At 43.2% G+C, this 15,506-nt stretch overlaps 1 protein-coding gene across 1 annotated transcript in view; it reads left to right on the top strand.

The window, feature by feature from the left end:
• TRPC5 (transient receptor potential cation channel subfamily C member 5) overlaps positions 1 to 15,506 on the top strand; it is a 90,176-nt gene that overhangs the window by 28,145 nt on the left and 46,525 nt on the right. Inside the window, exon 3 of the mRNA XM_079318758.1 lies at positions 14,253 to 14,774. Within this exon, the coding sequence (XP_079174884.1) occupies positions 14,253 to 14,774 (522 nt within the window). The remainder of the gene's footprint in view (positions 1 to 14,252; positions 14,775 to 15,506) is intronic.

Below are 15,506 nucleotides of genomic sequence, written 5' to 3'. Positions count from 1 at the left end.
GAGCACTTTCTAAAGGAATTTGTGGCTCTCTGAAATTATATTACGATCTGTAAATATGAACTATTGCCACGCTGTTGTGCTGATATTAAGTGGAATTGCTTTTCATAAGTAAATCCTGAAAGCACACGAGTTTATTTACAACTGCAAGCAAGCAAACAGTCTGCTGGATTTCAGTCCTTTGCTGTAGTGCAGACAGATCATCTTGGTCTCCCTCTCCAGAGAGCTCCAGGGCAGAAATGCTGAGGCAGGACATAACTCACAGCACTGACTTGCAGGAAGGATTCTTAGCTACAAAGCTAAGTTACATAAGAATCTTCATGGAAAAACCACCCAGTCTGAATCCTGTCCCTTCAAGTGCCACCTATTGCATTACCCCAACTGTTTTCTCATTTGTAAGCACTACTGCCAATAATTAGAATAATTTATATCCCTTGCTGACCACAGAATATTTTTGCATATTCACTGCTTAGAAAGGAAGAGCCAAAACTTGGATAATCCTTATATGTCAAGCCTTCTTTTGAAGGGAACACATCCCCCTGTATGTGAAAAATTAATACCAGTCAATCACAGAAGAAAATGTTTTCAATGCATAGGCCCCTTAGCACATCGTTTTTCAATAGTAATTTTATGTAGCCAAAGCAAAAATAAGGATCAACCCTGACAGAACTCAAGAGTGCTCAACTTATTATGTAGAAATGGCAGCACTGTGCATGCTGCAGCAATGTGATTTTAATGTATGGCTTAAAAACTAGAGAGATAACAAAAACTCCTCTATCTGATCTAAAAATGGAATTGTTAGTACTGAGTTTTAGTCTGACAAAATATAAGTAGCAAAATACAGACCATCCATTAAGAATGAGCCATTTTTTCCTTGGTCTTCTAGGAATTTGAGCATCCTGCAGGTCAACAGGACAGAAAGCAGAATAGGAAAGTTTTTTCTCAGTAGCATGAGGAATTGCCACTTATTATAGCAGGCTAATCACAAGTTTCTCCTGAAATGTTATGGAAAACAAGTGATGACATTTGTGTGGATTTCTGTAGCATCCCTTGAATACCAAAACTTGTGTCCACTCAAATCCACAGCCCTGCTGGCTTAACTGGAGACAGAGGTCTGTGAAATGAGGTTGATAGATTACAGCTGAAATTCAGCTCCAGTGTCTCTAGTTCAGTGATCCATTTCATAGTAGGCCTGTTCTATTTTTTGTTATCTCTGTGCCAGCTCTCCTTCTCTAGCCGGAATTGTATCTGCTGCAGGGTTTACACGTTGGAGGAGAGCATGTGTGGGGGAGAAAAGATGCAGTGCCAGTTCCAGCTTTATTTACAAGACCAGATTCCGTCAGTGTATTTTAAACTAGCACTGGCTTGGTGCAAGGTTCTATGAACAAACTCAGATTAGCTTCCCTGGCTCTTTGAGGCTCTTCTGGAGACTGAAGGAGGTGTTTTGCTGGTAGAGGGCTGCAGGACTGGACTTCCCTTTCAGCTGTTTCACTCAGTGCCCTGTAGTGACGGTGATGAACATTTATTTCATGTGTAATGATAGGACAGGCTGGCCCAAAGTTGGTTATTTTGTCAAATCACAAAGGAAAGGTTTCTGAACATGAGCCTCTGATGCTAATTCCACAGCAGTATCAATAGACATTCATTAATTGTCCTTGCTGCACCTTTCTCAGAAGGTCCTTTGGGAGCCCCACACCTAATTGCTTTCACAAAAAGCACCTGATAAAGCAGATTAGCACAGCTTTGTCCTCATCAGCGACTTAGATGTTCTAAAACATGTAGAAACCCTGCTTTTTGTTCCAGTAGTAACAAAAAAATCACACCTCATAGGCAGTTTCTGTCTGGCTGTGAAATTCATAAGACAGTATCGCTGCACTTCTTGTATATTAGGCTGAGTATAATCTATTAATTGAATGTACAGAGGGTTCAGTTTGCTGCACAGAAGCTGTGGGGCAAGCTTCTTGGCTTCTGTACCCTGGTTGCCATCAGGGACTGGCTGTCCCTGCTGCACTCTGGGCAGAGGTGCAGGAACAGCATCCTCTGACTGCTCCATATTAAATGCTCATTCACCTGAGCCTGGCTCTGGCAGGACCTGTTGGTTCCATTTTCCTACTCTGAGCAGGTTTTTTGCCTCTCTGCCCAAGCCTGGTGTGTCTCTGGCTGCTGGGCATGGAGAGCTGTTCCTATTTGCGTCAGCTCTGTTAATTGTTGTCTTTGCATCTCAAAAGCAGCTGAGCAGCATCATCCAGCATAATCCATTTCATGGGTGTGTATCACAATCCTGACAGCAGCTCGAACAGGCTGCCTCATCCCAGCCTCTTGTGGGGTTACAGAGCTGGATCTGGTTAGAAGAGACACCCAAAGCAAGGCAGAAACCTGAGATCCCTCTCAGGCTGGACCTGCAAATGTTCACTCACCAGCCAGAGCTCCAGACCCGGCTCTGAGAGCTCTGCTTTCCCACTGCACCATGACCTTTCCAGGGAGCAGGAGTTCAAAACCTTTCAAGCACAGGCAGTGCCCTTTGCTGTGCCCCTTGTGTGAGAGCAGCAGGGTCTCTCTGGTGGTGTAGGGGCAGCTGGCAGAGGCTCAGATCCTGCTATTAAGCGAATTTTTATGAGTCACTGTCCTGCAAACCTGTGCTGGGCTGCTGTTTAAGCAGCATGAAGCAGTGACAATGGCAGGGGTAGGTGACAGCAGTAACTATAACAACCTGCACTGCAACCAGGGCTGGCACAGGAGCAGATTGTGCTGTTTCCATGTGCAGAGCCAGGAGCAGGAGCCACCTCACTCCAGAGGCTGCTGCACAGCACAGGAGACAACAGCAGGGATGTGGTTCTTTTTAGGTTTGGCTCTGTGAAAAACGAGGTTTGCATTCCTGGTAAATTTTAAAAGGTTTAATGAAAGATAGTAAGAGACAAAGAATAAAGCAAAATGAATATACTGTTTGCTCTCCAGCCATGAGCACACACTAACTCAAAAAACACTTATTTAAATGCATCAACCTGTTGAATATTCATAGACATTTATGCATTATTCAAAACCACCACCCCCCCCCAAACCTGTAAATCAACTTTTTTTGTGGTGCCATCCCATTGCCTACTCCCTGATCAATAAATTCCTTCCCTGGAATTCTGGTTGTCTTCGTCCACATAGGATAATCCAAGAATGTGAAGAATTTCCTGATTATCTTTTTCCCATTCTCTGAGTTAGTTACGTGAACAAAAGCTTTTTTACATCACCATGTTGTAGTCCAAGAAAAATATATTTAGCACACTACTACTTCTAAGTTTTGTTAATAACAGAACTAAAAGAAGCTGTATTCATACAGCAGTTTTCCAACATTATACATATAGCATTCATTTTAATATTTGTAAAAAGCCAATACTATAATATGTACTTGTAACAATCTCCAAGTGAGGTTTATGGGCTATTTTAAGATCTTAGCAGTTCTTGTCAAATCCATGCTGCCCAGGGCTGTGGTTTTGGGTACTGAGCTGTGAGGCTGCTGGTGAAGCTGGGGAGGAGGCTGCACCACTTACAGGCAGGATAATGCCAATAAACTTACAGGTTTTTTGAAAGGTGCTGTTGGCTATGGGGGATTTTGGGGTCAGTGAGAAAATCGTCATGGTGCAAGCATGGAAAGAACACAGAGATGTTCTGATGTGCTTCACTCTTTACAGAGTAAAGGCCAGGCTTGGATGACCCATCCTGGTCTTCAGTAACCCAAGAGCTTTCCTAATTTTGTGATTTTTACAGGTTAACTTGTAATTTCCAAATGTTACATAATTTACTCTAATTACTTCTTGAAGCTTTTAATAAACCATAGCTCTTTTTGACAGTCACACAGCTGGTCACTTAAACCACAGCATAGCTTGTTTTTTCCCAAAATCATGCCAGGCATTTGGAAATCAAGCAACCTATTCATGAATATTAAGAAGAACAACAAAACAAACTAATATTCATGGAACCTGGAGGTTGTGCAAGTGTCACATTCCCTGCAGAGGTTTGTAGTCAGCAAACATGCATTTTCCAGGAAATAAAAGAGCCTGATCTGGTGCTGTGATAGTTATTGTTTGATTTTCTGGGCAGTGCAGAGGCTGATGTTGTACTGCACAGTGGCAGAGGAGTAATGCAGGTGTACATGGCAATCCATCCTAAGTGATGAGTGTCATGTCATGTAAATAAGACAACAAACCACTGAATAACCATCAGGAAGAGCAGGGAAAGGTTTGGAATAGCAAAAATTAGCACCTGCAGATGCAGTGTCAACTTTGGCCCAGGCTTTTCTCTTTGAGGGGAGGAAATGTTAAAATGTAAAGTTGTCTTTACATGGGACAGGCCCAGTACATGCAATGGCAAAACAAGGCAGTAGGCACACAGCAAAAACAGCTGGGATCTTTTGGGCTTGAAATTAACAGGGAGCTTTAAATTGTTGGGTTTTTTTCTTCATTCAGAACTATTTATGAGCAAGGAAATGTATATATGAAGCCTGTTGAATGAATTCTCCTTCTCTGTAAAATCTTCTGTCTCTCAACCTATTTGAGTTTTGCTGGTTTTTTTTCTAAAAGTGCTATCAGATGCCTTTTTTTTTACCTATACAAACATCAATACAGTGGGTTGTATTTTCAGCCAAGCTGTAGGCTACACCTAACATTCACTAGCAAAGAGCAGGAAATCCATGTCTGAAAACTCCCATTCCCCCTGTGTTTGATTCACCCTCAATTCACCAGTAATGGCTGTATTTCCTAACACTTCAAAACCTGTTGAAATCAGTCCAGATTTTCCAGATAATGCATTCTTTTTGAGCTGCTTGGTTGAATTGTGCTGGAGTGGTGGCAGCAGCCCCCTGAAGGTGCATCACATCTCTCAGACCCCTCCTGCTTCCCTGCCCTCCTCCCTTCTTTAAGGAGCTGTAATCAATCATCTGAATTACTCCAGCACCTCCACAGTGGCTGTTTTCTTCACAACAATCAGAGCTGACATCAGCTGTTTACATAAGGAGGGTACGAGCTTCTCTCTGGTATCTGGCAAATTTAGCAATTCTCTCTCTCGTGGCAGATGGCTCCAAATTAAGCTGGTTCACAGATGGGATTACAAATGCAATTCCTCAATAATGAGAATTAAAAAAGAAAGGGATCTTGGGGTTTGTGCCTGTGATTTGGTTTGTTCTGATGGTTCAAATCTGAATCCCTGTGATCCATATGTGTTCCAAAAGAAGGAGTTTGCAGTTACAGCTTTTGGAAGAGTGTGGTTGTGAAGAGGAAACTATAGAGAATAAAAGGCAAGTTTTCTGTCTTTGTTGCTAATCATAAGATTGGTAGAAGATTGCTCCACTGGATAGTGTTAGTGATCCTAAAATTTGACCTCAAAAATCCTCTTTTAGGTGAGCTGATGAGTGAAAATCCACCTTAATCTTTGTTCAGATCCCACAGATCAACACTGTAGAGACAGCTTTTTGTGAAACAGAAAAGAAAGGTTGCATTAAACCATTTTATTCTTGCCCAAATCCAGTCACTTTCTTGAGAAAATGTGATTTAGCTTAATTTCCCTACTCACACAGGGTTTTTGTCCTGTGTGCAGAAACCAGTGTAAAGTTTAGCCCTTATCTGTGACAACCTTGATTTTAGACTTGATGGCACAAGCTCACAGCCCTGTGCAACCACTAATGGGACTGTTTTAAGTCAAAAGAAGCAGTTCAGTTGTCAAAAATCTCACAATATAAAATCTTGGTTAGAAGCACTCCTGAGCAAGAGGAGGTTCTGAAGAATAGAACCAGTTAAGAAAAATATGGCCACGGATTCTCAGTGTGGAAATATTTGAAAGGCACAATAAGGAAGAAGGATCATGTCTGAAAACAGAGAAGCAGCTTCAAAGCCTAATGGCTCCATTAGCACCCAAGCTTTTCATTATTTTTATTGATGCAGTAATAATTCACAGTTATAGTTAACATGCCTTTGACACTGGTGGCTGCCTTCAAAATGAATTCCATCTAATTAAACTAAACAACAGAGAAATCAAAGATCACTTCAGCTAATGATTACATTTAACTGTGAAATTCTTTCCTCCCTCCCCATTGCCTCAGTCCCCAAAGAATCTTAAATTAAAAAAAAAAAAAAAAAAAAAAAGAACAGGGGTGAAACATCTTCTGGACCCAGTAAGTAGCATCAAGATTAAGACAGTGACAGATACCAGATTTCTGACAGTGGCAATAAGGCTCCTTCTCCTGGGTCAACATAAAATCTGCTATTATTTCCTAGGGTGCTGGTGGGGGTCAAGCCAAGAGCTGCATCACAGCCTGCACAAACATGCCATGCTTTTAATTGAACATACAGACAGGTGAGAAGTCAGGGATTTTCCAAGAGAATTGTCATTATTGGTCTGTAGGAGTGTTCTTAGCCTGCTCTGGGCCTGCTGTACAGTGAATTTTCAGCCACATGTGATGGGTTCTCAGGATTCAGCTGTGTGGATGAATTACTACAGGGGAAAAAAGTCCTGTTTGTGCTGCTACACAAGTAAACTTCTGGGCTCTCTGTAGATCTGTTGATTAAGGAGTTTAGTTTCAAAAAAGCATATTATCTACCCAGCATCCATGAATGTGCCCACTGTACCCACCTCCCTTTGCTCCTAAGCCCCAGTTACAGCATCCCCTGACACCACCCAACACGTTTGCCTCTGAAACCCCAAACCCAGAAGTTTGTCCTGCCTGTTCAGATTCCCTGATACAGATTTGTGGAAAACTCTTCTGGTGCAATAGTTACAACACACTTTTTTCCAAGGGAAGCTTAAAAGTGGATGTAATAAATTACAGGCTCCTCCAAAACAAAGTTCTGGGATCTGTAAAGATTTGTGAAGAACTGCAGGGCAGCTTAGCAGGAGTCCCTCAGCCCGTACCTGGCTGTTTAACAGAGCTGTGCTGGGTTGGCAAAGTCACATTTATGGCTTGTTTATCCCTTTATGAGCAGTATTTTGCTATCCATGGCAAAATTCTGCCTGGTGGGGCAGCACTCTGGTGGCAGTGGAGTTCCAGAAAGGCAGCAGTATTTCTTGTCTCTGAATTGCTGCAGTGAGGAAATGCTGTGATCCAAGGTCTTTGCTCTGTCATTGCCTTGGGAGGAGGCTGGAAAGCTGCTCCAGAGGCTCAGGGCCGTGTCAATTGTTGGTACTTATTTCGTGGCAGGGAGAGAGGGCTGGTGAGCTCCAAGTCCTCCTCAGGCAGGAGATGGTGAGGCAGTGCCAGGCTCTGCAGCAGGGGCACAGCATTGCCCAGAGGCTTTCCAAGCACTGAGAATTTCAGAAGTCACTGAGTGGGAATAAAGGAAGACACAACCACACAGTTTTTTATTTTTTTTTCTCATGCAAGCCCCTGCCACCTGTCTAGGTTGTCATTTCTTTACTGTTGCAGACTCTGGGGTCTTTTCAGAAGGCACAGCTTCTTCTTGGTTGGTAAAACAACAGTGCCAGAAGCACAGCTTAACAATCAGAATGGGGAATAATGAACTCCTGGTCTGTGAGCATCAGGGTGTGTTTTGTGCACCATCAGGCAGCTCTGGGCTGGTGCCAGGTGCAGTAACTCACTGCTCTCCCTGACACCCTCTCAGGATCCAATCTGATTTAATTTTTTTTTCTAAAGGAATGTGATTGAATATGAACACAACCCAAGGAAAAAGCCCTCCCTCTTCAAGCCCTGTTAGCAACATAATACCTCACCTAAACTTAATGAAACATCTCTCATCTGCACAAGGTGATGAAGTACAGGAAGAAAGGATGTTTTATGTACAAAGATGATATAAAAGGCTGTAGATAGTGTGATTATTAACCTATATTAGCACACCTTGTCCTTGTTACCACTAAGAATAGATAATACAGAGACCAAGAAAAATGAATCAAAATGCTGGACAGTTCTCCCTCCCAGAATAAAGCCTAAAAAATATTAGAAGAATAGTAGCCATAATAAAATAGAGATTACCTTGAAGGCAGAGCCTGAAAATTTTCCAGATAACCATGGGCTGCCTTTATTTCATTTGTGTTTCGGGTCAGGGGAAAGCTTATCCATAAAATGAAAAAAATCTCAGATGCAGCAACATTCTAGGGTCCTTTGTAGGGTAGCATTCTAGGGAGTAGTTAAGAAATTTATAGGACTGGATTAAGCCAGCTCTTTAATAAAATTTGCTTCAAAGCTTAAAAAGTGCATTAAAAATAAGGAATAAACCCTAATAACTTTTACTCAGAGCAGCTGCTCCTATCACAGAGTAACTCTTAAAATGGTAATGAAGAAAGGTGAAAAAACCCAAACAAACATCATTTTGTGTTTCCAAATGAGGGGAGAAAACCCCAGCCATCAGGAATATGCCAACTAGTCTGCCTACCCAGTCTTGAGGAGAGAATTCAGCTCACTGCCATGTCAGTAATTCTGGGCTTACACCTGTGCTGGTGCCACAGTCTCAGGAAAAGCTCCAGCAAGCAGCCAGGGAATCTCTGCATTTTGGGAAGATCCAGAATATTGCATTTTTGTTGGACCCATAACAGGCTGTGAGCCAGATCCCCACATCACTTAGGTCACTTCAGCACCTTCACCATTGCCTGGGTTTGTGACAGTCCTGAACTTTTGTGCTGTGTTTGTTCAGTGTTTGTGTGGGGTTCAGCGAGCCCCAGACTGTGCAGGTGTGTGATGTTCCCTGGAGATAACATCACATAAAATGTGACAAACCAGGGCTAACAGCCTTGAAAAGTTTCCTGCACAGAGAAGGCAGAGCCAGGAGGGGCTGCAGCCCCCTCTGGGTAGGGCAGCACTCACCAGCCCATGTCCCTGCTGGATTCAGGGGCTCTGAAGGAATTCAGGGAATTCAGGGAATTCAGGGCTGAGTGAGCTCAGGCTGCTCTCCAGCTCAGCCCAAAAGGTTCAAACACGAGGTAACTCTGGCAGGATCCCTGTGTGCCTTGCAGAATCAGCCACAGTGGCTGCACTCCTTCATTTCATCATCAAGTGCCTCATGTCATCTCCTCCACGGGCAGGGAGAGGAGAGGGCTCAGGAGAGAGAGGCACAGACACACACAGAGCTCTGACTGCAGGAACTTGCCACAGGCCATTAAAATGCATATTTCCTAACTCCTTTCCTCTTCTCCAAATCTCTCTTTTTTATTATTATTATTTTTATTTTTTTTTAATGCCCAGCAGAAGTTATTATGTAGCATCAGCCACAAATGGTGACATCTTTTGACAGTCTCTCTGGCTGTGCTGCATTTCCTAAACACATGGCTGAGCACAAGCTCTGATGCAGCTCTGCCACTGTCAAGTGCACTGGGTTTCAGTTCAGCTCTGAGGAAGAATCCCTTGGGCCTGCCTCCATTTCTAAACACATGGATATGAAGCTAAATTAAAGCTGGAAGAATCCAGAGCAGATCTATCTGTGTTTTACTTTTGTTTACTGGCTGTGGGGAAGGATATTTGGTTATACAGATGTCACAGCTGTAGTTTTTCACATTATTTCAGTAGCAGTGCATTACATTAATTAGCAATTATTAGCAGTTCTGTGATTCTGTAGCATGCTTTTTTAAAATTCAAATGCACCTATTTTAGTGTTAATCTGCCCATCTGGTAACCTTGTATCAGCATTTGGCTTGCTGCAAGGCATTAAAGGGTACTAATTTTCACTGTTCTGCAGTATCAGTGTGAGGAGCTGAGATTTTATTTGACTTTACAGGCACATTTGTAAGTCACTGAGGAGATTTTAGACCAGACAGAGCCTTTTCTTCAACTGGATATTCTGGGACAGCTGTATTGGGATCAGTGGAACACTTCAATAACAGCAGAGTTTGCCCATAAATACAACTACAACAATGTGTGCCTTATGCCAAAGTTACAAAATCATGAATAACAGTACAAAACCCCCTAAACTATCTTTTTTAGATAGCAGTTTGTGCTGTTCATTATATTTCATTAACCAAATTACATCATTTCAGTCGATGAACTGCTCTTGAGAGAAAAAAAACCACAAACTCCCTATTAATATAAATACTGGCATCACTGATGCTGAGCTAGTGAAGCCCACACGACTGTATCACCTAAAATAAATGCTGAAATTGATACAGCCATCTACCATTTTCCCACATAGGGTTGCTTCCAGTGCCTAAAGGGAGTTTAGAAAGCTGTATATTTGTAGCTTTCCAGTGAGGCTTACACAAGTTTGTGTTGGCAGTCAGGAAATCTTCTGTAATGCACAGCTGAGTCAAGAAGTTATACAAGCTGAAAATAATGCAGATTAATGCATTTACAGTTTATCATGGTTATACTTACAATTTATTGCACTGATCCAGGGGAGATGATAGTTTATGAAATGCAGATGGTTTGAAAACAGGGCAATTCCCAGTGTTACAGGTGAAAGCATTATGAGTTATTTACAGACAAAATATTATTATCCATAAAAGGCAAGAGGTGCATTATCTGTTAGTTTGGCTGAGGAGAATGTTTTTGAGCTGAATTCCCTTAGTTTTCTCATTTATTGCAGTGTGGTTCACATTGCTGAGCACTCTTGGAGCACTTGAGCTGGGTTATCTTTACACAGCACTAAACCAGAGGAGCTGCTCCAGGAACAAACACCAAACTAGATTAAATTCAGAGTAAAACTCCTGAAAGATCTACAAGGCCACCAGATCTTCAGTGCCAGCTTTTTTCATTTTTTTTCTTCTGTAGTTTAATTCTTCTTACACTAACAGCAGAGATTCCTGCTCTCTTTCTATCCAGAGCTCCTTTCCAGCAGTGCACTATTTTTCTGCAAAACTTCTTTTTCCATTCAGAGGAGAGCTTAGCTGTACTGAACAGTGCTTTTATGTGAGCTAATCCTTCTCCTTTAATGAATTAAGCTTGTTTCTTCACCCTCCTTTTCAAATAAAGGGGATTTTTCACTCACTGCAGCATCTTCCAGAGCAGCACTGGTACAGGGGTAAGCAGGCCACCTTATGAGGCTTAAAAATCCAGGCAGATGATAACAAGCATTCAGTCACTTGTTAATGGTAGCATTAATTTCTCAAATGAAAAGCACCAAGATGAAATGCAGGCAAGGTGTTTGCTCCTGTAGGTAGTGGCAGTAAGGTGCTGAAGGACTCTGGTTAACAGCTGGAGTCAGGTGATGAGGTTAATGGAAAAGAATTTTGTTTTTCAGGTCACTTAATGAAAGTGACCTTGGAAGAGCTCAGCAGAGCCTTTGGGGTGTAATAAATTGTCCCTCTTCTGCTCCAATCTCTGCAGGTTAACCCAAGACACAGAAGTTGATCAAAACATGAACTCAGCTGGGCAGAGCATCACAGGAGGAACATCAGTGCTGTTGTAATCTCTCCAGTGAGAGAACTCAGCCCTTGACCAAAGGCTTTGCAGAGCTTTAAAACAGACAGTTTAGGATGCAGGTTATCAAAAAACACTGTGTGAGAAGACAGCAAAAATGTTTAGCATGAGACAGGTAGTTTTGGGCCAGTTCATGGCCTGTGGGTCAGGCAGACACAGAGAAGAGGCTGCAGCAGCCCCTGGTCACACTGTCCCTGTTCTGTGATGTGATGCTTGGCTTTGCTGCTCAGAAACAGCTCCAGCTCCTGAGACTGGAGGCTTTGCACTGATCTGCTCCTCAGGAGCCTCTGTGTCTCTGCATCACCATTTCCCCTTTATCCCTTAATTAAAAGTGCTGTGAGTTACCCAGGAGTACACACCTTCACTAGCACTGCTGGAGTCCTCAGGAGGCAGAGCTCTGTGCTGGGGTTTGTGATGTGAGCCAGAATAAGGATCAGAGATCACTTCATTCCATCCCAAACCTTGGGAAAGCCATTTTGAGTGCCCCAGATCCAGATTTAGAAATCCTCTGGAGCAGACAAGATTAACACTATCCCCACCTGTAACATCACTACCTTCTCCTCAAGTACCCATTTCATATTCCAGGCAACATGAATTCCTCATCTGTGTAAAGCTGAAAATCCTTTTTGCAGCCCTGGGTACAGTAGCTACCATATAGAAAAACAAGATTAAACTTGACAGTAATAGAAGAGATAGAGGAGGAAAAGAGTTCTTCCTTTGAGGCACAGGCTCTGAATACAGCAGCCAGTCAGTGACTGAAAAAGGGCAGGAAGAAAGAGAAATGCACTTATATTCAAGCATCAGGTCTTAAAAAAATAAAAAGGCTTCTAAGAAAGAGAAAAAATAAAAACCCACACTTTTCTCTCGACATTTAACAAACTACCTAAACGAGGTGAGCAAAGGGAAAGGAAGAGAGTGCAAGACCTTGCACAGAGAACTGCTTTCAGCCATTTGTTCCTGGATATCTTAAAATACATTTCTCCAACCTTGCTCAGAGCCACCAAGCCCTCCATGACCCACAGCAAATCCTCAGGACTGTTTCCTCTCCCTTTCTCCCTCCTCTGTGGGGACCAGCCTGCTGAGCCAAGCTTCCCCACGCCTGAGTGTCTGCAGGTTGACAGGGATTTAAATCCTCATGTGCCACATCCAGGGGAGCAGATTTATTCCCCAGAGTGCCTGCAGCCACCCAGTGTGGGCAGCACCTTTGGGAGTGTGCTGTGTGTCATGGACTGTCTCTGTCATGCTGGGTAAAGATTTATTGATCAGCTTTGGCTCTTCAGTGCTCTGAACTCCCAGAAAATGAGATTCCAAGACTGGGGGTCTCATCACCAGCTTTAGGTGTATCCCACAGAAGGATTTCCCACCCTGTGCTCCTCCATCCCTGCTTTGCTTTTGGGTTTAGGCACACTGAGGAACATTTCCTACCATCAGGACTTTGGCAGCAATTTCTCCAAGACATTTTTTTATATTTGCAAAGGGAAGCAGACCCTCTGTTCCCCCAGCCCAGCCTGGAGCAGCAGTGGGCAGGGCAGAACAGAGAGTTTGAGTAGTGATTAACACAACAAAGAGAGCTGCCTGCCTGCCAGTGGAAACACACTGGGTGCTTGTGATGGAACAGCATTGCCATCTAATTTTACACTCTGCATATAGTAATAAGACACAACAGGGTGTGCATTAAGCTCATCTTTTGAGAAGTGCAGCAGTAGCTGGATAATGCACACCCTGGAGTGGCTTATTTGTAGTGGACTATGGCTCATTAATTTTACATTTAATTTTTTTCAAATCGGTTTTTTAAAAAAACCCCACAAGTCTATTCTGAGGGCAGTTTTGTAATGTATCCTTACACTGAAAAATATTTTCAAATAAAAACAGTAGGCAAAAGTGAAGAGGAGTTTTGCCCAACTGCAGACCAGGGTCGGTGTGTGGCTCTTGGCCTGCTGATGCAGATATATAGTGCACATAATGGTAATTGTGGAAATCTATTCTATGTTCACTCTTTTCTAGGCTTTTCTTTCTTTTTGTGTAATTACTTGGGCCTCTTTTCTTCCTTTTTTTTGCCCTTCCTTTCATTTTTTTCCATCTGGTGTATGACTTTTACACCAGACTGGGAATGAGGGTTCAGGAGGAAGCAGATTTGCAGGATTTGGGGGGAAATGATTTTGCCAGAATAGTACTGTGTGGATAAGCCTGCCTACAACAGCATTTAAAGCACAGAGGGTGTCATAAAAACCCTGTTGTTATGACATCATTCCAAAAGTATGAAGGAGTGTTGAAAACCAGAAACCTGGGAGTTTTGAGCTTTTTGTGCTTTCTGACACTGACCCCCTGGAGAACACTGCTTTTGACCTGATCCCTTGGAGAAACTTCCAAATACGAGTGATGGAGTTAAAATCACAGGTGTGTAGTTAAATAGAAGTGTGGGTGTCACATGGTGAAGGGTTTTGAATTTGGAGATTTTAGAATATAGTAATAGGTATGGGTCAAGATGGAAGACGTCTCTTTCTTCTTCCTTCTTCATGGTTTCAGGTACTTTCTGATTGAACAGTTAGTGCTGCACTGAGGGTCACAGGAGTTTGGTTATTGGGTCAAAAGTATAAATAATATAGGTGTTAATTCTTTATTGGACTGTTTAGCTTTAAGAGACCTTGTAACTAGCTAAATTCACCTCCATTTTGCTCACTTTTAGCTGGTAGCTAAAAATGTTGTAGAACTCTGTGTACTTTAGATAAAATTTAAGGAACAATCAAGTACAAACACGAGAAATTTGTCTCCTTCGTGTTTTTAATCCTGATTGAGTAAAAGCAGAAAAAAATAAAGACAAGTTGTCCAACTAACCCATTACAAAGGAGGGACTTCTGAATTCTCCTTCTCCACGTGAGATATGACTTATCCCCCTTGTGATTTTCCCTCCATGCAGGTTCCAACCTTGATGATGGACACGCAGTTCTCGGAGTTCACTCCGGACATCACCCCCATCATGCTGGCCGCCCACACCAACAACTACGAGATCATCAAGCTGCTGGTGCAGAGACGGGTGACCATCCCACGGCCACACCAGATCAGGTGCAACTGTGTGGAATGTGTCTCCAGCTCCGAGGTGGACAGCCTGAGGCATTCCAGGTCAAGGCTGAACATCTACAAAGCCTTAGCCAGCCCTTCTCTGATTGCCTTATCGAGCGAGGATCCCATCCTGACTGCATTCCGGCTGGGCTGGGAGCTGAAGGAGCTGAGCAAGGTGGAAAATGAGTTCAAGGCTGAGTATGAAGAGCTCTCACAGCAGTGCAAGCGTTTTGCTAAGGACCTTTTGGATCAAGCACGGAGTTCCCGGGAGCTGGAGATCATTCTCAATCACAGGGATGATCAAAGCGAAGAGCTGGATCCCCAGAAATGTCACGACTTGGCAAAGCTGAAGGTAGCAATAAAGTATCACCAGAAAGAGGTAAGTCACCTAAATGGGAAGGTATTGGGGAAAACAGTTCATTTCTCGAGTTGCTGTGTGTTTGTGCAGTGCTGGCTCTCAGGTGGGATTTTTTAGATGTGCACATGGATTAGTCACAAGCCAGGGGGCTCAGGGCACCTTGGTGACAGTGTGAAGCTGAGGACAATTGAGGGGGCAACAGGACTGGGACTTGCTGCAGTGGGTTGTGTCTTCTTCAGCACCAATAATTTCTGTCTCAAAGCTCATTGTAACCCTGCCCCTACAAAGAACAGCCTTCAGACATTTCCAGGTCTGCTTGCCCTGAAAGCTTTTCCCAGTGGCTGCTTTTGTACAGGAACCCAAAGCTAGAAGGGGTTGCCTGGCTCCTGAAGACTGGAGTGCAGGAGATAATACAGCACACAATTCACTTCTGCAGCCACCAAGGACTTCCAAGCACCCATTCAGAACTAAGTCAAAAAGGCCAGAGATGTGACAGCAGCTAAAGAGAGCAGGAGAAGTGGGGAGCACTCCCAGAGTCCCAGGTCCCCAAGTTACCAGCAGTCTTGTGAAAACACTCATGTGGTGCAAATACTTCTTCACACCTGTGACACCTCTTGATCCTTGGTCCTCGACCCATCTCTGTTTTAGGAACTGAGAAGCAATTCCCAGAAATTCAATCTCCTGCCCAGAGTAGTTCCAGAGAGGGAAGCCATACTTCAGCTAAAGGGCACAGAGCCTTTCAGAAGCCCTGCA

This window comes from Erithacus rubecula, assembly GCF_903797595.1.
Source record: "Erithacus rubecula genome assembly, chromosome: 15".
In the NCBI taxonomy this organism is placed as follows: Eukaryota; Metazoa; Chordata; class Aves; order Passeriformes; family Muscicapidae; genus Erithacus; species Erithacus rubecula.
Note: the sequence above shows the minus strand (reverse complement) of the source record. Positions and strands in the feature narration are given on the sequence as shown.